Source organism: Lissotriton helveticus, chromosome 12, assembly GCF_964261635.1.
Source record: "Lissotriton helveticus chromosome 12, aLisHel1.1, whole genome shotgun sequence".
In the NCBI taxonomy this organism is placed as follows: domain Eukaryota; kingdom Metazoa; phylum Chordata; class Amphibia; order Caudata; family Salamandridae; genus Lissotriton; species Lissotriton helveticus.
The window spans coordinates 47,548,438-47,570,052 of record NC_136073.1 but is presented as its reverse complement, the minus strand read 5'-3'; the positions used below and the strand labels follow the sequence as shown (position 1 = coordinate 47,570,052).

Below are 21,615 nucleotides of genomic sequence, written 5' to 3'. Positions count from 1 at the left end.
GTGGTTTTAGTCGTAGGGTGAGTTACTGTCTGTACGGTACGCGTCGGTTCGGATCGCGCCGCTAGCCACCAATGTTAGACGGGGACCGGGAGGGCCGGCCGAGCACCGTGATCGCACAGACAGGTAACTTCCCCCCCACAGATGGACACCACACAAAGATTAGGGTAACACCTTTTATAGGCACTTCGGGTAGTAGTGTGGTACGATACAAGGCGATCAGGACACGATGATCCTCTCAATTCTAGTCTCTAGTAAGGGAAGGGGGTAGCGGGACAGTCTTGGTACCCACGGGTACGGGTGTGTAACGGTGATAGCTCACAATCCTCGAGCTCGGTGTTCGGATGGGTCAGACCGCGGCAGCGCCGGCAGGTCCCGAAGAGGTCGTAGGTGGCAACGGGCCGCGGCAGCGCCAGCAGGTCCCAACGAGGATGAAGGTTACAACGGGTCGCGGCAGCGCCAGCAGGTCCCACGAGGATGGAGGCTACAACGGGCCGCGGCAGCGCCAGCAGGTCCCACGAGGATGCAGGTTGCAACGGGCCGCGGCAGCGCCAGCAGGTCCCAACGAGGATGAAGGTTACAACGGGCCGCGGCAGCGCCAGCAGGTCCCACGAGGATGAAGGTTACAGAGGGCCGCGGCAGCGCCAGCAGGCAGGACGATAGTTCACAAGGCAGGGCTGTGGCAGCGCCAACAGTCCGTCAAGGATGAGTTCGTCGCGGTGTCTCTCGACTCCAGGATACAACTGCCTTCCTGTCCTGGGGCTGCCCCAGTTATAGGTCTGGCGCCCTTTGATGTCCGGACCCTCGCTCTTGGAGGTCGGGAGGTCCGGGATGAGGGAGTCCAGACACCCAGCAGGGGGGCGGAGCCAGCGCCCGAGGAGGCTGGGGGTGCTCGGCACCTGGCGGGGGAGAGCCATCGACACTTCGTACTCCCATTGACCTGCCAAGTGGGCCGTTCACCTCCTGGGTGGAGGGTGGTGCCGGGATGTCGGGGCCTGGCCAGGCCCAGGGTTGGGGTCGGGCTGAGGCCGCGCGGCCGCGTGGTGCCGTGTCCAAGATGGCGGCTGGGCCGGGCAATGGTGCTGACGGTGGCCCGGGCCCTGTCCTGCGGGGAGGGAGCGAGCCCTTCATGTGGCCTGTCCAACAGAAGGTATGAAAGCAATCGCCAGCTGGATGAGGCAAAATTTCCTCCAACTCAACGTGGGAAAATGGAAATTGTCCTGTTTGGTGGTGCTCCCTCGAGATGGTCCCTGAGCTGGTGGCCAATGGAATTGGGACCTGCACCAGAACCCAAGACTGGTCAAAACTTAAGGGTCTGCCTGGACCAGAAATGAATTATGAAGGAGCAGGCTTCTACCACCATTGGCGCCTGCTTCCATGCTCTAGGTCTCTTGCAAAGAGTATTTCCCTTTCTCTCCTTGTCCATTCGGAAAACCCTGATTCAGGCACTAGTACTAAGTCGATTAGACTACTGTAGTGCGTTGCTGATTTCAGCCAGCGAAGCATCTTTGAACAAATTGCAAATGGTCCAAAACACCGCTGCCTGACTGGTCTCCAATGTTCCTGCTCTTACCCCTTCCCCTCTAGCAGAGACTGCATTGGCTGCCAGTGCGGAAACAAATCTGCTTTAAGATCTGCTGCATTGTGCATAAAGCCCTAAATGGTAAAGGCCCCAGTTATCTGGCAGAGAAATTAAAAAAATATCATCCTCCCAGGACACTACGCTCAGGGACCAAATCCCTACTTGTGGTTCCACGCTGTAAAAAAACAACTCAACAAGGTGGGAAAGCCTTCTTCCATTTTAGCCCCTAGCTTCTGGAACCAACTTCCTATCCATTTGAGGGAATGCTCTGAACACCTGCAGTTCCGTAGGCTTATGAAGAGTACACTGTCTTAACTCACACCCCTGTTGCTGACCAACTAAGCTGTTTGCGAGCGCTTCGATACCCCTCAGGGGGTGATTCAGGCCTACATAAATCCTAAATCAAATCAAATATGGCCTTGCTTTCTGCGCAGGGGCAGAGGAGTAATGGGTGAGCCATACATAACATGGCTTCTCCTCACTGTCCCAAATGTGAAAAGTCATCAATGAAAGCAGCTGTCTGCTTAAGTCCAAGAGGACCAGCTCCATGCAAAACGATATGATTAAGCCATGTGAATGAGTTTTTTTTACATTTTATGTGTGGATATATATATATATATATAATACATGATTATGCTGAAAATTTGGCATGACTGTGGCATGACACTGTTCCTGAGGAATGAGTGGTGGTGTGTAGCCTACTCTGTGTGACAAAGCATTGAAGTCCATAGTGCTGATTGAATGTGTGAGTGGCAAACAATCTGTGCTCTTGTCCTCTAATCCAGCCTCTACGATTTACCCATAGCCCTTGCAAAATGTTGTGAATAGCAGTGACCACTCTTGTGTGATGTAGTAATGTCATCTTGCCATTGCATCCATTAAAATCTCTAGGGCCTTCACTTTCTGATCATGGGTTTTGGTATTTGATATGCTTATCTCTAGTGAACAGATGGCTTAATAAATCTCAAAGTAGATATAATGCACAACAAATAAAGGAATAACCCTGACCTCCAAACTGGACAGATTGCTGAATGCAGTGCTTCTATAGGGGACAGGATGCTTAGAGCCTGAGTATCTCTAACCATTTTGAACCCCTCCCGACAGGGAGACAAGGGGTGAAGCAAGCGCTTAGAATGGCTTTTAATGTCATCACCTTTCTTATGGTAGTGTGGGTGAGTGCATCGTGTTCCACTGCTGTCTTATAGATTCAAAATGTGTATAAATGGAGGACATTGAACCTTGTGAAAACAACTGGAGCATGACAGGGTGAGATAAGTGTCATGTTCTATTGATTTCTTTCCTATCTGGAATTGTAGTAGAATCTTAGCGTTAAATCTGATATCATGAAAACAGTGAACATTTAGACATCAATCAGTGTTTCACCCTGCTCCATGTCTAACATCTTTTGGTGCCCTTTCAGGATTCTCCAGTATGGAACTCTCTGAAGTGGTGAGCAATGCCATATTGTCGGCCTACAATGGCAGCCTGTTGAACGTCAGCCTCGGGAGCCCAACAGAGACGAGTGCTGCCTGCACCCCATCCATGACCTCCAATGATGCCCTTCTATTTCATGAGAAGTGTGGCACCCTCATCAAGCTCAGCAACAACAACAAAACTGCAGAGCGGCGGCGACCCCTGGATGAATTCAACAACGGAGTGGTGATGACTAACCGCCCATTGCGAGATAACGAAATGTTTGAAGTAAGGGAGTTGTGGAGCCCATTGTCTAGTTTCTGACTGTCACTAAAAGATTCTCTTTGCATGAAATCAGTTCTCCTTAAATGCTCTTCTTTATGTTCTCTTAGATTCGGATTGATAAGCTGGTAGACAAATGGTCAGGGTCTATCGAGATTGGTGTAACAACGCACAACCCTAACAATTTGGAATATCCTGCTACTATGACCAACCTGCGTTCAGGTAATATTGATACACCCTAGTGTTCAATAAGAGTTTGCATGTACCCCTGAATACGTAGAGCTTCTGTCTGTGTTTAATAGCGCTTCTTCCATGTGCCTGCATTCCTTCTAGGGTTTTTTGTACCCCTATTCAGATAATGCTCTAAGAACTTTCTGAGGTTGTTAAGAGAAGCACTAAATGAGGAAATAGTAATCAATTACTAGCACTACAAGATATGTAGGATTTAGAGGTAAAGTCTGATTTATTTTTGTTTTGTTTGTTTTCTACTCCCCTGTGCTTCAGTAACTCTTCTTAATGCACCAACGCTTTAGTACAGTTATGTACTGCTGATGCCCAGTATGGCTCTTAAATGCCACCTTTATTTGGCCTTCCTTTCTCACTCTCTTCATGTTGTTCTATTTAACTTTTATATGGTACTTAATTGATTTTAAACTGTTTCCATGCGCTTTCATTTTTTGCAAGTAAGGGAACACTAGCACTTGAACATAGTGATTGCCTCAAGGTTATATAATTTATTGTAGTAGAAATCCAGAGGTATAGCAGGTTTAAAAGAATTACATGGACCAATATAATTGCGTGGAATTTGCATCTGGGCGCACACACTTGAAGGAGCATTACAGGTGATCTAGGAGCTTTATATGCAAAGGGCACCTGGAGGAAGGTTGCCATGTTGTGTAAACTACGACTGGTGTAGTTCTACAAGGTTTGCTTTCCCACCCTCAGGGGACACAGGTGAACTTGGTTCAAGGCACCAGCACTGAATGTGAAAGATAGGTTTTTGTAGCCTCACATAACCTCACCCAATACATTGTTGAATTACAGTCATTGCTTTTGGGTTAATAAAAATCCTTGAACCCTTATCTGGAGCACCATGGTATAGGAAAGAGACCTATTTTGCTCCTTTGAATATCACACATACAAATGGAACTAAGAAGAATAGACACTTTTAACTAAAAGCATTTATTGCAACAGGGCAAACTTGTTTCTCAGTACTTCTAAAAGAACCACCCACAACATCATAAAAATAGCAAATAGGCACATTGTAAACAACGAAAATACAACTAACATTTCTAACCTAGCTAAAATGTCATTTAAAACCTTACACCCTAAAAGCCTACTCCTATGTGCTACATTAGGAGAGCATAGAAAGTAGAACTTGCAATGTAGACTTTTTTAAAGGAGAAGATACATACTGCACACCTTGTTGAAAGCACAAGCTGTGGTTATCAAAGAGACGCAAAGGCAGTGTTCCTTGCAAAAAGAAAACATGCTGCAGCAGCGTCCTTCTCCTGAACTCCGCTCTTCTTAGTGTGCTGGCAGCAGTCAAGACAGTATCCAGCAGAATCTTGTGTGAAATCAGAGTGAAGGACCTCTCCTGCCAAGTGGTCAAGTGGCAGTCCTTGGTAGTTGTTGAACTTCACCAAGGACCGCATGTTGGATTCGCTGGTAACTGAATCCCACTATGATGGAATCTCCGTGGGTATTGCTGCCAACCTTCTAAATTTCTCCCACTCTAGGTTTTCCGATCTAATCTGTGTCAGTGTGGAGATATGTCTGAATAGCCGTAGAATGTTGGACCTATTCAGGATGTCATAAGAGCCTTTGACGGTGTACCTAGTGGTGAGCACCTCCTTGTGGGTTGCATTATTTTTGTTGGACTTAGTTGTGTTCGGTGGGCATCTGTCCTCCCCCTGGGTGAGGCTGTGAAGGCCCTGAGTTGGGAGGGCGTTATGGTCTCCTTCCTGTGGTCTGCCTAGCTATCTTTTGTTCACTGCTCGCTCTGAGGGAGTGTATTTTGTACCTCCTTACCGTTTGAGGGCTCGGGCTCGGATCTCAGAGGTTCCAGGGCCCTAGTTTTTATGCAGGCGTCCTCCTTTGCTGGGGTTGGCCCTGATGGCTCTGCCTGACCCGGATCCGGATTTGGCCCTGTTGGTTGGGTGCCCTCCTGATTCTTGCTCTGTCACAAGCAGGCCTTGGCTTCTGGGCGTTTTGTTCCCTTGTTCCCTGGTTGCCTGTGTCTTGTTTTGCTGTTTGAAACTGAAGTTAGGTAAGAGAGGTCTTTGATTACTTTTATCTTCCTACCTACCGCTATTCAGCATTGCAGGCATGATTGATCTTCTTTTAATTTTCAATTACTGGAGTTGTTTTTTCAGCATTTTCTTGGCCCTCCTTGACAGTGGGGTTTCCGCCCCTGCTTCCCTTTCAATGGGTTCCTCGGGTTTCGCGTCTTCTTGTCGGTCTAGTCTTTGCGTGATAACGGGGTCTTCCTCTACTATTCCGCTTCTTTGGGGTATTGTGCTGTTTGTGCTGCTGTACATTTCCTTCGTTTCCTTGTTTACTGGGCTGATTGGTAGGAAGGTATTTTTTAAAGAAGGCTGAGTACGATTTTTTTCCCCAGCCATTGGTCTCGGGGAAACTTGAGTTTGTGTTGGTGTCTCCCTCTTGCCGAGCTCCAGCATGTCTTTCAATACCTCAAGTAACTCGGCCCACTTTTCTATGATGTCGGCGCATGAGCATGTGCGAGCCAGGGTGGCCTGGAGGTTATGAATTGTTGCCTCCAGCTGTGCCAGCTTTTCGCCCTGGTTCACTAAGCGATGAGCGATTGATTGCAGTAAATCGATTTGGACTGCCAAATCAAGGCCCTGGCTATTGTGTTTTGTGCTTCTCTTACTGCTTTCTCATGTGGATCTTCTTGGGGAAGCTCTTGGCCCATTGGGCTCAGTCCCTCGGTGTGGTGGTCCTTTGCTTCTGCGTTCTTTCCGAAAATCTTTTGGGTTAGCTCCAACGTTCTTTTGATTGTCAGTTCTAGTTTTTTTTGTAGGAAGGAGTTGGTGAGTTCATCAGTTTCGGGGGAATAAGCCTGACGTTTTTTTACTGGTGACATGGTATGATCTAGTTGTGGGGTGGATATAGTAGAGTTGTTTGTAACTTTAGCCTCTTTGTCCTTTTCTCTCCACTGATGTACTTCAATTTTTATCAGTTGGGGGCCGTCTGCCTTGACTGACTTGGGTGTAATCTTACTGGGGTTATCCAAATTCCTAGTGTTCGGAAGGAGGTGTGTTGCTTGGATGCCTACGCTAGAATGGCACCCACACAGGTCCTTGTTGTCCCCTTGGGACCTTATAAGGTGAAACTGCTTCTGTGGTGTCTTTTTCCGGGCCAGATCGCCAAGAAATGAGAACCCTCTGTGCTCGGAGACATCGAGGCTAGGCCCCTGCCCTCGTCAATTGTGCACCGTCTCGTCCCCTTCCTCCTTATTTTCCATGGAACAATACAGAGATATTATTGGGCTACCTGGAATTTGAAAGAAGTGAGTTATGAGCCCTTGCTGAGGGGGATTTACTTCGGACTGCTCCTGGGTTAGTTGGGAGGCTGTACTTCTTATGATCCTTTTTTCTGCAGTCTGCAAGCAATGTCCCCCTCTGCGTTCATCCCCCTTGTGTCTTGTCTGCTTTATAAGTGTCATTCACGTCCAGCGTTGTGGGGGGATCTCAAGTGCCACCCTTCTTCCTCTTAGGTGACTTGCACCATCTACCTCTAGTTGGCCCTCCACTACTGTTGGGTAAGAGCGGGAGAAGCTCTAGCAGTACCCACCACTCGCCTGTAGGGGACTTATGGCCACCGTGGAAGAGCTAGTGAGGGTGTGTGGAAGGAGTGCTTACGCTGGTTCTGCTGCCAGTCTACTGCTAGTCTGCAGCAGGCCCAGGCTTTATTATTAGTGGGAAGAAGAGTGCAAACCTTACCGTACCGGTGCCAATCCTAGAAGGTAGGCAGGCAGGCAGGTCTGTATGGACGGTGGGTATCACTGCCCTCTTGCTGGTACTGCAACCCGGGGGCTCAGCTCTGCTCATGTACCAGGGCAGTGCTGCGTTCCCCCGCCCCTCCCTCACGCAGCTTCGACTGAGTGGGGCACACTGAGCCGACCTGCAGGCTGCACCTGGACCTAGCGCAAGAGTCACCAAATACACCTCAGGATACTGAGGATGATGAGGAATTGGACAGATTGTTGCCTCCTCATTATGCTGATGATGCATTGTATTCACTTGCAAAATGCCAGTGGGATAGGCATGTTTCCTGAAACAGAAGTGAACTCACCTCTACGGCCACCAATTGGATGAAAATGCTTCATTTTCAGTGGTGGTTCAGAGGGCAGTTGAAATACTAGAATTGCTGTAAACCTATTTCAAAATAAAAACAAATGTATTGAATCCAAATTATTTAACCAGGGCCAGCATCATTGGACCCATTAATGCCTTTTAATGAAGCCCTTACTGATCTCTTGTGACTACATGGTCCAAGCACTGTTCTTGTTTTCCGGTCAGTCGTGCCGTGGCTGGGCAACATAGACTGGCACCTGGTGACCCGGACTCCCTAACCAGATATTCCACAGCTTCAATACGCAAGGTCAATGTGAATTCCTTACTGACCAATCCTCTGATTAGAGTTTCAAAAAGACTTTGTTTTTCGGGAAACAGCATGTTTTATTCAGCTAGTCTAGCTCTTAGATCTATCGATACGTTTTGTCTTTTGTTTAGGTGCACCCACACATTATGGGATATGTCCAGCAACAGCTTGTTGGCCATCCCGGAGGACCTCTGGACCTCATTTGCCCAAACAGTACCTGATGGTCTGGATGCACCCAAATATGTGCTCATTGCCGGCCTGGACATTGCAGACTGTGTCGGAAGAGCTGTTGTCACACGTGTTCTGCTCAGAAGGCACATGTGGATCAGATCAACTGGATTTTCTGCAGACATGCAGTGGGCTGTAATGGGCATTGCTCTTGGCCCTAGACTCTGCGAAAAGGCTGAGTAGGTGCTGGAATTATTTAAGATCAGTCACACCATAGCAAGAACACAGGGGTTATTGACACAAGCTAAATAATTTCCACATCAATATAAAATGTCAGAGGTTGGTGCAGGGATCTAGCTTACAGGCTAACCAGCACTTCCTGTTTGTACTGCAACAGCTGACCTAGTTCTTTTGCGGCCACAGACATGGCACCAGTAAAAACTGTTCAATCCTGTAGGCGCAACAATCCTCAAATGCTTCATTTCCTGTTATAGCAGCTACGAAACAATTTAGTTGGCCTTCTCAGGCTCATCTTGTGATGTATTCCTATAGGTACTGTATCGATTCCCCTATTCCTGACCCTGGTTTGGTTAATAATTAACTAGCAGCCATCCAACGGTGCAAAAACCGTTATCTGATTAAGCCACACCACGGCACAGAAGCGCGTTATCTGATTAGGTCATAACGCATGCCATCTAATTAGACAAGCGATATTCCTCCAGCCCCTGATAAGGCATACGGAGTTCTCAAAACAAATCAAACCTACAGCGACCTGGGAAATTCCCATAGCCATTGTTTTGATTTCACCGAGAACTTCAGCAAAAGAATGTGCGAACGAGCCCGTTCATATGACATCCTTATTGACGTATATATGTCCATCCTTACGTCAATCTCGGCACCTTTCAGGTATAAATATTACCGACATTGCCTTAAGCAAACACATGCGGTGGTGACGAGATTGGAGCAGCGAGACGTGCCGAGGAGCCCAGCAGAGAGCGAAGCCCACAGGCGCTGCCCCGCCTTCCTGACGCGCTGAGAACGAGACGCTGCCTTTCTCCTGCTGAGAAATCCAGCTCCGGCGCTTCCAAGCAGCCCTCGCAGGCAGCTGGAATATCAAGACCTGGGATAAGAGATACCAGCCCTCCACCATTCTAGATCTCAGGTACAGAACTGAATAACCCCTTGCAGAGAATTCTCGAGTCAGTCCCTTGGCAAAACAAACTTAACTTAAACTGCTACTTATCTACTCCCGCCCACGTATTAGGCTTAGGTCAGGTACACTGGGGTAGGCGTGGTTAGAAGCACCAGTTGAGTATGATTAGTCAAATGTATATATGTATGTATCTATTTTATCCATTTTAAAGTATCATATGGCTCAGAAACCATATCAATGCTTTTACAGTATTTTATAATTCTGTCTTTACTGTATGCACTTTACTTAACTATAAGTATTACAATAATAGCGATTCATTTCTCTTGTATGAGAAAGGAGACTGATCAATAAATAACATCTTTTTATTGAACACGCCCGTCTCTTCCTTTTCTCTACAATCTGGTGAAACTAAGAATGCACTGAACTGACTGAGTAAAATAAGTCGTCTTTTGTTTTCACACGACTCTAGAGATACACTCTTGATTAGGGGAGAGCAAAGTTGTCATGTTCTATGGTTGTCAGAAACTAAATCCCTTCTTGTCTATCCAGGGAGGTTAAAATCCTCCTTGCCTATTCGAGAAAGTTTCTAGTGAACTCTGAGCTAGCTGGCAAACACAAAACTTTAAGTCTAATATCGTCGGTAGAAGACCTAGTTAACCTCTGCCCTAGGTCTATACTATTGAAGATATTATTCCAATGCGCAGAGCCTATTGGGATAATAGGAACTACACTACAATCTTGGTGGGTAGGAGAAAGAATGAAGCATTCCTCCTTAGCTGGAGAGCCGTCGTGTCGGACAGCTGGGTCTTGCAAATTATTCAAAGGAGCTATTCCCAAACCTTCATCAAAACCCAACTTTTCTCTTCACCACAAGTGCAATTTTCGGAGGAGAACTTTGCTGTCCTCATACAGGAGGTCCATCTTCTGCTGTCCAAGGGTGGCTTAGGGCAGATACTGGACTCTGAGAAAGTGGACGGATGCTGGTCGTGCAACTTCTCAGAGAGCGCACTCTGACCCAGAACCCATCAACTCTGGATGCAGGCGACTGAATGGTGTCTTTGGACTTGCAAGATGCGCAGTCCCATATACCGATGCTGCATTACCTGTGGTTCAAGGTAGGCCCAGCAACACTTTTAATTTAGCGTACTCCTCTTCGTCCTTACCTCTGCCCCACAGGTGTTCACAAAAGTGATGTCGGTGGTATAGCCCATATTCTGAGGTTGAGTATGCATATTCCGCATATCTCAACAACTGGCTGCTGTAGGCTGGCTCGCCACATCTCTGGACAATGACTGAATTCCTTACAACATTAGTTTTCACCAGCAACAAATCTAAGTCCCACTTGAGCCCCACTGAGAGGATTCTATACATCGGGCAGTTGTCAACAGTGACATTCAAAGCAGTTTCATCCACTGCAGCTAGTCCATGACATTCAGGATATGAGGCTAATATTTTGGGATCCACCCTGTGTTTCGGTGAGGACGGCTGATGATTTTTGGTCTCCTGGCCTTGTGTATCCTCCTCATCCCGCTCCCCATGTGACATATGCCAGTCATAGCTGAGGGCCTCAGGTCCCAGATAGCACAGCATTAAGGCTGCCTCTCTGACTCCTCAGATCTTGAAGAATATGGTGCTGGATCTGCAGTGGTGGCCGGCAGGTGGCAATCTGACTTGGATACTCCACTCTCCCTTCCCTACCCAAAGTACACAGTGGTGACAGACGCATCACTGCTGGTTCTGGTTGTGGTATCTGGGAGAAGTATAGAGCAGAGGCCTCTGGTCACTGGTGCAGAGCCAGCTCCATATCAGTCTTATGGTGGTTCGGGGAAACCGGCAGGCCCTTAAAGCATTCCTGCTGTTTATCAAAGGGAGGCTTGTGGTGCTGTAGCAGGCAGTGTGGGGTGAGGTTCTTTATATTGTACAAGGAGGCACTATGCCTATGGTGGTGGGTTTGCCAGCAGAAAATCTTATTGGTCTCCAGCCACATAGTGAGGCACCTGAATGCCAGAGCAGATGAAGTCAGCAGGTGTTGCCTAGCAGCCAATGAGAGAAAACGGCATCGCCAAATGGCTTAGGGTGTCTTTGATTGATGGGTTACGCCCTGGCTAAATCTGTTTCCCACCGTCGATAACGTGTAGTGACAGCAGTTCTGAACATTGCTTTTCCTCCAAGGTACTGGTTGGGAGAGACTCATTCAAGCAAGAATGGAAGGATGGATTGCTCTACGCTTTCCCACTGCTTCCTCTTCTGTCTTGAGTTCTGAGGAAGATCAGGATAGACCAGGCTCCAGTCAGTCTCATCGCCCCGAACTGTTCCAGGGGGTGCGATACCCAGAGTTCTTGAGCCTGAGTATTTGTCCTCCAAGGTCCACTTCAGGATGACATGCCTAGGCAACAGAACAGGGTCCTGCATCCGAGTCTCCCAAAACTACACCTTCATACAAGGAGACGCAACAGTGGCAATTAAATAATAACAATAATAAAAACATTTGTTAAGCGCCTGAATACACTAGAACAGTGCGTCTCCGCGCTAGGATGCGTTCCAACACAGAAAAATCAAGAGCAGACCACGAAGAGCAGAGGGGATCAGAGAAAAAAGAAACCCTACGTTAAAACTAATCTTCCGGAAATAGATGAGCCTTCAGTTTCTGTCGGAAACTGGTTTCTGACGGCTCCATTCGCAATTCAACAGGAAGGTCATTCCATTTTTTGCTGGCCAGGAATCTAAAAGATCGCCCTCCCATCCGTGCTTTATATATGCGAGGTATCGCAAACTGCATACTGCCCATAGATCTCAGGAGTCGCCTAGGACGATAGATGGTTAACAACTTGTGAAGATAGACCGGACCCCTGCCATGTGCAATACGGTGACTAAAGCACATGGTCTTGAACCTGATGTGTTTCCTCATAGGGAGCCAGTGCAAGCGCCGAAGCGCCCGTTTACCTGACGACCTCCTCGGCAGCTTCAACACAAGCCTGGCCGAGGCATTTTGGACACATTGTAACTGGGTCAATCCCCTTTTACTGAGGCCACAGAGCAGGACGTTCCCATAGTCAAGATGGGACGTAACCAGTGCGTGGACCAAAGTTTTCCTGTCTTTCATAGGTAGAAGATCCAAGATCTTCCGCAGGACCTTCAAAATGCCATAGCATCTCCCCGCTATCTTACCTATGTGTTGTGAGTATGTGAGCTTGGAATCCAAGAGAACACCCAAGTTCTTCACGGTGTCAGAGGGGATAGGTGTAGGACCCCGGTCAGTGGGCCACCAGGCTGATGACCAGATTGAAGGTGAGGGGCCAATCACAAGCAGTTCCGTCTTGTTGCCGTTAAGGCGAAGACAGTTACACTTCATCCAATTTGCCAGTGCCGCAAGGCACTCCGTGAAATTACCAGCCACCTCAACTGGGTTGTGGGCTAGAGTGACCACCAGTTGCGTATCATCCGCATATGATACGATATCCACCCCATACGATTCCACCATCCTGGCCAGGGGTTCCATGTAGAGATTAAACAATACAAGACTTAAAATGGAACCCTGCGGGACCCCTTGATTTAGAATTCGGGGCGTGGATTTGAAGGGGGGCAGTGTATTTGGAATTGTCGGCCCCCAAGGAAGGAGGCCATCCATTCATGTGCCGAGCCGGCCACTACCATTTCACTCAGACGGCCTAGCAATCTAGGGTGCGACACGGTATCAAATGCCGCACTTAAGTCCAGCAATATCAAGGCGGCCGTCTGTCCTTTGTCCACTTTCTGACGAAGCAGTTCTGTGGAGAAAAGGAGGGCAGTTTCAGTCGAGTACCTCGCCCTAAAGCCAGATTGAGAAGGGTGAAGAAGCTGGTTATCTTCCACATGTTTAACCAACTGATTGGTCACCAGTTTTTCCACCACTTTGGCACAGAATGGCAAAAGAGAAATGGGCCTAAGATTGTCCAAGTTAGAAATGCTCAAGGTGGCCTTCTTTTTAATTGGAACAACCTGTGCAAGTTTCCATTCCACCGGCACTAGTCTTTCTTGGAAGGAAAGAAAAGCCAGATTGCTTATATAACTTGATAGGAGATGTGCATGATTCCTAAGGATCCTAGGCGGTGCCACATCCATAGGGGAACCTGACTGAATGCTCATGATTAACTTGGTCAGTTCCTCCTGCGGGGGGACCGTGAATTTGTTGAGACATGCGTATACGGTCCAATGCCAATATCCCTAGCCAATATTTCTTCAGGTGTTCCCTGCTGAAAAGACACATAAATCCTCTCCACCTTGTGTACAAAATGATCAGCGATAGATTCGCATATTTCAGTGGAGAGATGGTCTTTGGTCTCCGTCCTAATAAGAGCCGTGAGCTCCTTATAGATAGAGAAGAGCTCCTTTGAGGAGTTTTCAGCGGATTCTATCCTCTCTTCGAAGAATAATCCTTTCGCCTTATTGATACGCCTATGGTACTCCTTCAGATTGCTCATGTATGCTCTTTCAGGCTAACATCATAGTCTTTGCGCCACAGACGTTCAAGTCTTTTACATCTGGCTTTTGCAGCACACAGTTCCTCGTTGTACCAGGGGGCAGACTTCGTCCTGCGAGCTGGGGCTTTATGGGTCCATGGGGCAACCTCATCTAATGCTTTTGATACCCAATCCTCATACTCCGTCCATGCTTCCTTAAAAGTTTTACTAAGGGGAGGTTTCCCTAGCATAAGCATGGATTCAAATGTCTCCTGACTAAAATGGTTCCATTTCCTGCGCTTGCATACAATAGGCTGCTCAGGTATAACCCCTTTAGGTCTGCCTGTTCTATTAAATGGGATGAGGTAATGGTCAGACCACGGAACTCTGATAGGGGGGAGCACCCTGATACCGTCCCAGTTAGAGAATATGGGATCCAACAGATGACCCGCCTGATACGTGGGCATCTCATCCAAGAGAGTGAGCATCAGGGATTTCAAAGAGGATATCATCAATTGTGCCTCTACGCATTTCGCGTCCTCAAAATGAAGATTAAGATCACCTAGTAAAATAAATTTATTATAGTGTAGGGCCGGCTGAGTCACCGATTCCAATAGGCTATCAGCGAACAATGAAGGGCCCCCAGGGGGGCGATAGATGAGATATCCCATGATCGTACATTCAGGGGAGATTTTAATGGAATGTTTTTGAATTGCCAACCAAGGTGGTTGATGCCCAAGGTGGTTGATGTCATCCTTCGATGAAGTTTGATTCTTGGTGTGGTGCTCATAACCCTGACCTGTTACAAGCCAAAATTTCTAATGTTCTTTATCTTTGTGCTTTTTTTTTTATTCGCTCTACACGGTCTTGGTGGGCACAACGAAAGGTTACTTGTTGGCCTTTTTATTCTTTCTGTGTTTAACTGCCCAACTGGTTTTTAAAACGTTTGAGATACGTGTTAACCCAATGTCATCCCACCCTAGTGCTCCTCCCCACCCCCACCCAAACACCAAAAACTGTTTGGACCTAAACTTTGTCTTGATGGTTCTCGTGCACACCCTTTGAGTGTATGCACAGTTGTTTAAGTGTCTTAACACTAAAAATCCTCTTCTTCATTGCAATTATGTATGCACGCCCAGTGAGCGAAGTGCAGGTGCTGTCGGTGTAACTGTGCCTCATACTACCTTCTTTCAAGACAAATTGATATCAGTGCCCTTTTCACCAAAGGTTTGTGTCCCTCTTCCATGTTGGCCAGTCGGTCACTCTGTTAGCGTTTTTTGCCCCTTCGCTCCACTCAAAAGAGGAAGTGAGAATCCAATTTCTTGACCCTAATTGGTTGCTAAGCTTTTACATTGACCACAAAGTTCCATGGCTTGGATGACCAGCTCTTTGAGGGAATTACTTGGCTAAAGAAGGGCAGAGTGGTGCAAAGGAGCACCCTGTCAAGCTGCATAGTCATCTGCATACAATCTGATATGCGCTTTCCAAGAAACCGCTCCTTGAAGGTTTGCGGGTTAACTCCACTACGACTAAGGCTGCTACAATGGCTTTGGTGTGAAGGTTTGCTTGTTCTAGAAATCTGCTAGGTTCCAAGATGGGGGCAGTGTACGTATTCTTTAAAAGACTACTGTCTTGAATGTCTGGTCCGGTGGGTAGGTCACTCCACTCTCTCGGTTTTGCAGGATGGTGTTTCTCGAACGTCCCCTCCCCCAATCTGGTGCCAGGGGATATTCAAAGGTGAGGAATCTTCAGTTAGATAGGTAATCTAACAGGCAGAGCTGTACCAAAAGTAAGCAATTTGTTATTTTGTCAGAAACTTGGGTGTTCAATTATTTTTGTATTTCTAGTACAAGGCCACACCGCGTTACGCTCCTAACAGCTTTTCAGATGTAAAAGGAGACACGGACACTCCAATGCGCTTCGGTTGCAGGTTCCTTTTTATTTAATTATTTTAAGTGAAATGCATGTGTAAATCGAGAGACGCATTTCGGCGATCCCAGTCGCCTTGTTCACTAAAACGCTTGTGTAATACCCAACAAACAATTTAAACACCTTGACCACGACGTGTTTGATTGTCACCTGACCAGTAATGGACATAGTGGACAGACTTCTCGGTCTCACTACATCAAAACAATGAGCACTGGCAATGTTCAACGTTATTCTGTAGCAAGGTTAAAATTGATTGTTTGACTCCTTGAAAGTTTCTTTGAATGTTAGAAATATTTAAAATATTTAAAACATATTCAAGACATTTTTCCAAATGATTTGATAACTGTACAAATACAATTAGTGAGTATCCATCCCTGTACATATATTATTCTCTGTACATGTGCAATAATTTTAATAAAATTTAAAACACTGGTTACCTCACAATTAAATAGCATTCCAAGCTTTATCAAATCCTGCCATCTAAATGTTATCAAAGTCAACTGTTCCATATTGATCCTATCTCTTCTAGATCATAAACTGTTTCAAATACGTGACTATGATAAAGAACAGTGCCCTGCTTGAGGTAGACAATCATATAACTAAATAAAGTGCAAGTGTTAAATTACATAAATAAAATTCACTAAATGTACACGGTCCCGTCCGGGAATTGTTTATGTGAAATGATGATGTTGGGCTAGGAGAAAGAGCTACTTAATTTTTCACATTTTGCTGAGCAAAGGCTCTGCAAGTAAATTTAACTGCCTTTTCAGTCTAGTGTGTGCTTTTTCTTGATATGAATTTCCGGGATCATTTATGAGCAAGCGTAATAATTTTCATCTGCATACGTAAACCTCTGTTCTGAACTAGCTCAAGGTTTTAATATTCACTCCTGATGTTCGTTATCTATTGAATGTGTTTAAAAGAGTAAAAGTACTGGCAAAGGGGCAGACTTTCCTTTTGAGACTGAGTTTAACCACAGTGAAGTGGAGAGTTATTCAGTATTTTTTTCCATCTCCAAGTTTCCATCTAGTTCACCAAGCTACCAGTCTTAATTTGTAGTTTACAGCTCTCGTACTGTGTGCTGCTAGGATGTACTATACAGATGAGAGTTCATAAATGCCCAGTTTGTGGTTGTCGAATGTGAACTCTAATGTTTGTGGTTAAATCATGAAGGATGCAAGAGCAAGTCTATTTACTGGAATAGGATCCATGGCTACAGTCACTCTTGTTCGTTGGGAGACAAAAAGAGCAAACACTTGTTCATGTCCAAATGCTCTATGCATATTCTCCCAGCATACTAATGACCTGATTGCTCAGATGCACCGGTGCAATGGGCAGTCCAAGTCTTCTGCTCAGACGTCAAAGAACTGTTCCACTGTCTAGAATTGTTTAGTGTGTAGCATTTCTGTCTGGTCTCAAGATTTCTGCAGTTAAAGAAATTAAATTCAGATTTTTACAGGAAGAAAGACTCCTACCTTTGGTAGCCTCAGATACGTAAATTATCTTCTAATATTGAGATCATTTTGCTACGTCTTACTCTGTTCCCTCAGAGGGCAATGGCTTTGGTTTTCGTGTTCTGATTCCCTGAATTTGATCATCACATCCCCACTTGTTATGATTTGTATGTAAGTTCATTCTTCCTAGAAGCAAGGATTTGATAGAAAAAAACAACAGAAAAGTCTATATAATGCATTTATACCACACTTTTTAGCAATATGACTGACAGGTGGTGAAGGGTTAAACAACTCAAGATTTTACATAGTCTAGAACTGTTAGACCTGTCAGTCAGCCTGGAGTGGGGTGGGGGGGGCAGAGAAGGGGATATTTCCCCAAACGTTTTGCCTAGTTACTTCCAATTTGTGTTGAAATTTGTTTTTATGGGTCTTAGGGCTCTGTGCCTTTTACCACTGCTAACTAGTGCTAAAGTGCTCCCCCAAACATGGTTTGATTGGCATATACTTAATTAGCATATTTATTTTACTAATAAGTCCCTTGTAGAGAGGTATACCATATACCCAGGGCCTTTAAATAAATTATACTAGTGGGCCTGCAGCACGTATTGTGCTACCCACGTATGTAGCACTCCCAGAACTACCATTGCAGCCTGAATGCAGTGTCACACTGCTATGGCGATTTGGCCTTTAAGCCCCCTTGCAAGATTAAAGCAGCCCTCTTATTACATATGTCACTCCTAAGAAAGGCCCTAGGTAGCCCATAGAGCATGGTGCTGTGTACCTACCCCTCCTATAGGGTAACATGGGGGATTCCTTATTACATTTAATAAGCTGTAATTCCTAGTTGGGAGCAGGTAAACAATTCAGGTTTGGTACCTATGAAATTGTAATGATAAATAAATGGTAAAGTCTGATTTTTCACTACAATTTTGAAAATGCCTCTTTAAGACTGTTGTCATTTTCCTGCCTTTAGCCCTTTGTGCCTGCAGCCTGTGTTAGGTCACGTGATTGGATGTAGCTGACAGTTTGAATTTGTGAATTCCTCTCAACAGTCCCAATAGAGGGGTTAGGTGTGCCTCAGTAGGCCATCTACTCGCAGAATGGGCGGGCGGAGCTGAGCACAGCCCCACTTACACCTGAATAACCCGGGCTCTTCCTTCACATAAAGGGCCTAACAACCCTGTATTGTTACTGCAGCCAGCTTGGAGCTTGGACTAAGGAGTTAGGAAATTCTATGCACTTTAAAAAACCTTTCCAGAAGCTTCTCCCACCTTCAAGAAGAAGGGCACCAAAGTATAAAAATTGCACCTTAAGACCCACTCTTTAGTCTCCTGCCGGATCTGCAGAAGGATTTTCAGAGGACTGGCTGCTTCTGGAAGCTGCTGTGCACTCTGCCAGACTACAACTGTACTTGGAAGGACTGCTTTGCTTCCTGGAGCCTACCTTGAACCCTCAGAGGCCAGCCCCGTTGTAGAGCCCTGCATCTTAACCTGCACCCAGGACTACCAGAAGTGACTTCAAGGGCCAGTTTGCTGGTCTATAAAATGATATTGGAGTAGCACTCTGTATAGATCAATCCATAGAAAATCGTTGCACAGTCATAACAAAATATTAGAAATGCACAAAAATATTTCTAGCATAAGAGTCCTGATTAGTCGAATCAATTCAACTTGCATAAAGATCTAATCTGTTGGACAAAATACCACAAGAACATGCTAGGCACAATACTTGGAAGGCACATAAGTGAAACCAGTATACGAATCATGACTGATAAATACAATCCAAGGTTTGTAGAGATCCAATATGTTGGTCAAGAACCACGGACAAATGTATGAGAATGTTTAAAAGTGTGTTCTTCATTTTCAGTATTTCTTGAAAGAACACACTTTTAAATATACTCCTACGTCAAAAGTGGCTGTTGCTTGATCATGGCTCACTCCCCAGTCAAACAACAACCAATTTCTCACACTCACCATAGGCTTAAACTGTGGGTCTGGTTGAGTCAGCGACCTGTATTTGATGTGCTCAGTCACTAGGCTGATGTTTTTCATACAATATGAGGGTGCTGCATGCAGTATCATGTTGAATTGATGGTAACTTCAGAAGTGCATTGGGAACAGTTTGAGCCCTGGGTTTAATTGTAGCAAAAAGATATTGGCAGAACTGAGTTACCCCATTGACTTCTAATGTAATTAGTGGTGCATGGTGCACGAAAAAGCTATCTGACGATTCTTCTGACTGCAAGCACAGCAGATTACAGGATTTTTCTGCGTCTCTTGATCTGTTATGCTAATTTCTTTTTTAAAAGGCTTTCACAAAGGATGTTTTACTTCACAAGGTGTGTATTTAGCCCACCATAACAAAGTGTTGTTGTTTTCCAGGTCCATAGTATTGTGGTTATCCTCTTTCTGGGGGTCACACCTGATAGATTACCATCACCTCTATGTAGACTGCACCTTTTGCAGGCAAAAGGAAAATGGACACGTATTTCCCACCTCTCTTTATGAGTTGTACATATAAAGAAGTACTTGGAATCGACAGACCTGTTGGAGAATGTCTTGTGCTTACAGCGTACAAGCATGAACCCTCCGTCAACTCCCGGAATCAGTACCCACGCCTTGCTGTTTTATAATTATTCTCATCTGTTGCTCTTATGAAAGGGTATATGGGGAAGTAAGAATTATCATAATAATATTGAGCACATCACCTTTAAAAAATACTACGATAAATAATATATATCTTCCAAACATTGTTCATCATGGTCCCTAATCAAATAGTTTAAAATTCCTTACTTTCCTTGTAGCATTATGATATTATTTCATTCAATTTGTTGCAGTCCTATAATATCACTGCATACCTGCGGACCAGAAGGGCATAATATCAGTGTTCCACTGAACACATAACACCCAGTAACCAGTTGGTCTCTGTCCCTTCATTAATGAGGGTCAGTTTCTTATACCGTTTTATCTCTCGCCTATAGACCACTTTAGTTGGATAAAGACCTATTGTTTAAAATACTAATGTTTAGAGTGGGCCTTGGGTCAGCCTATTGCTTACCATTGTTAGGTTGTCTTGTCAATCTCAATTGCTTGCTTCTTGTTCAATTACTTTCCTTCCTTTTCACATGTATGTGCCTCCCCTGGAGTGTTGCTTCTATGCCATCCTTTTGATTGGATGACTTGCATCCTTCCACATCTTACATTCAGGGAACTATTTATTTTCTTTTGCTTTCTGCAGTCTGCATGTGTGTTCTTGCTGCAGTCTGCATGTGTGTTCTTGCTCTGTCCCCTTTACATCCCACCCTCCTTCTTTTGTGTTGCTCTACATCCCCATCTTGTCTATTGCCTCACTCGCTTCTCGCTGTCCTGCACAGCTTTTTTTAACCCTCCCTAAGCCCCAACCTTCTCCCTGATTACTGTCACTTTTTCTGGAGCATTGATTTGAAGTCTTACAAGGGGCTTTGACCAATAGCTGCAAACACAACTAATATTTGGTTCACTGTAGCTGGAGCAATGTAGAAGAAAAACAGTTGTGACAATTGTGCACATACATATTCGTATTCCTTTTCAAGACTGCTTTTCAGGGTTGTTGCCCTCATGCAAAGTGAGCACACTTAATAAATCATTAAAGGCATAAACACTGTCAATGCTTGCGTGCATTAATCCTTGTTATGCATATTCATAATTGTCAATCACATAAAGATTCAGCAAAAGCAGACGTGTTGTGAAGGAATATTCTGGTCAACTTTATTCGAATAATAAGAGGTTCTGGCATTTAAGTTCAGGCTAAAACCTGCATAATAGTAAAAGTATGTTGTCAATAGTTCCATTGCCTTGCAAAAGACACTGAACTTGAAGAAACTTCCGCGCCCTGACGAATTAAGCAGGTGGAAATTTGATTTCCGTTCTTATTATAATGGATTTAAAATCAGTCAGACTACTGTAAAAACATCAAATTTATGCTGTTATGCGGCAAAAGACTTTGCTGCAGTGTACCTGCACAGTATATAGGCCCTAAAAAGTATCTGTAACTTAAAAAATAATTATTTTTAAAAACATTCAGTGACATGGTATAGAAGGTATACCACTTTAATCTGCCAGAACAAAAAGGTAAAGATCACTACAGTATCATTCCCCAACACTTAAGACTGAGCCTTTCTTAAAACGTTGGCTGTACTCAGTGAGAAACCGATTTTAAAACTGTGCGATACCATGGACAAGTGGGTGAAAACAATGACACCAGCTTCCTTTTAGCGAATCTTCAAATTTCAGGCAATAAAATAAATTGTGCTTGTAGATACGTTGATGCAGATACAAAGTCCACAGTTAAGCTTTCCTTTAAAAAAAAAAAAAAATTGGTATGGAAAGACTTTAAGGGACAATATCTCAGATCGTTATACTCACTTCTTTTCAAAACTATTGCCAATGAATTCTTTGAATACTAATTAGAATGTGCAATGTAGACTGTATGAAGCATTGAAAAAATTGATTATCTGACCCAACTTGATAATACTTCATATCCGTCTGGGTATTGCATTGCCTATTATCTCAACATTCTGAAAGGATCACATCC

The 21,615-nt window shown here is 45.1% G+C and overlaps 1 protein-coding gene across 2 annotated transcripts in view; it reads left to right on the top strand.

Annotated features, from left to right (window-relative positions):
• NEURL4 (neuralized E3 ubiquitin protein ligase 4) overlaps positions 1–21,615 on the top strand; it is a 265,245-nt gene that overhangs the window by 70,108 nt on the left and 173,522 nt on the right. For both annotated transcript variants that reach the window (XM_078669741.1, XM_078669742.1), the window contains exons 4-5: positions 3,000–3,280; positions 3,385–3,496. In XM_078669741.1, coding sequence (XP_078525867.1) covers positions 3,000–3,280; positions 3,385–3,496 — 393 coding nt within the window. The remainder of the gene's footprint in view (positions 1–2,999; positions 3,281–3,384; positions 3,497–21,615) is intronic.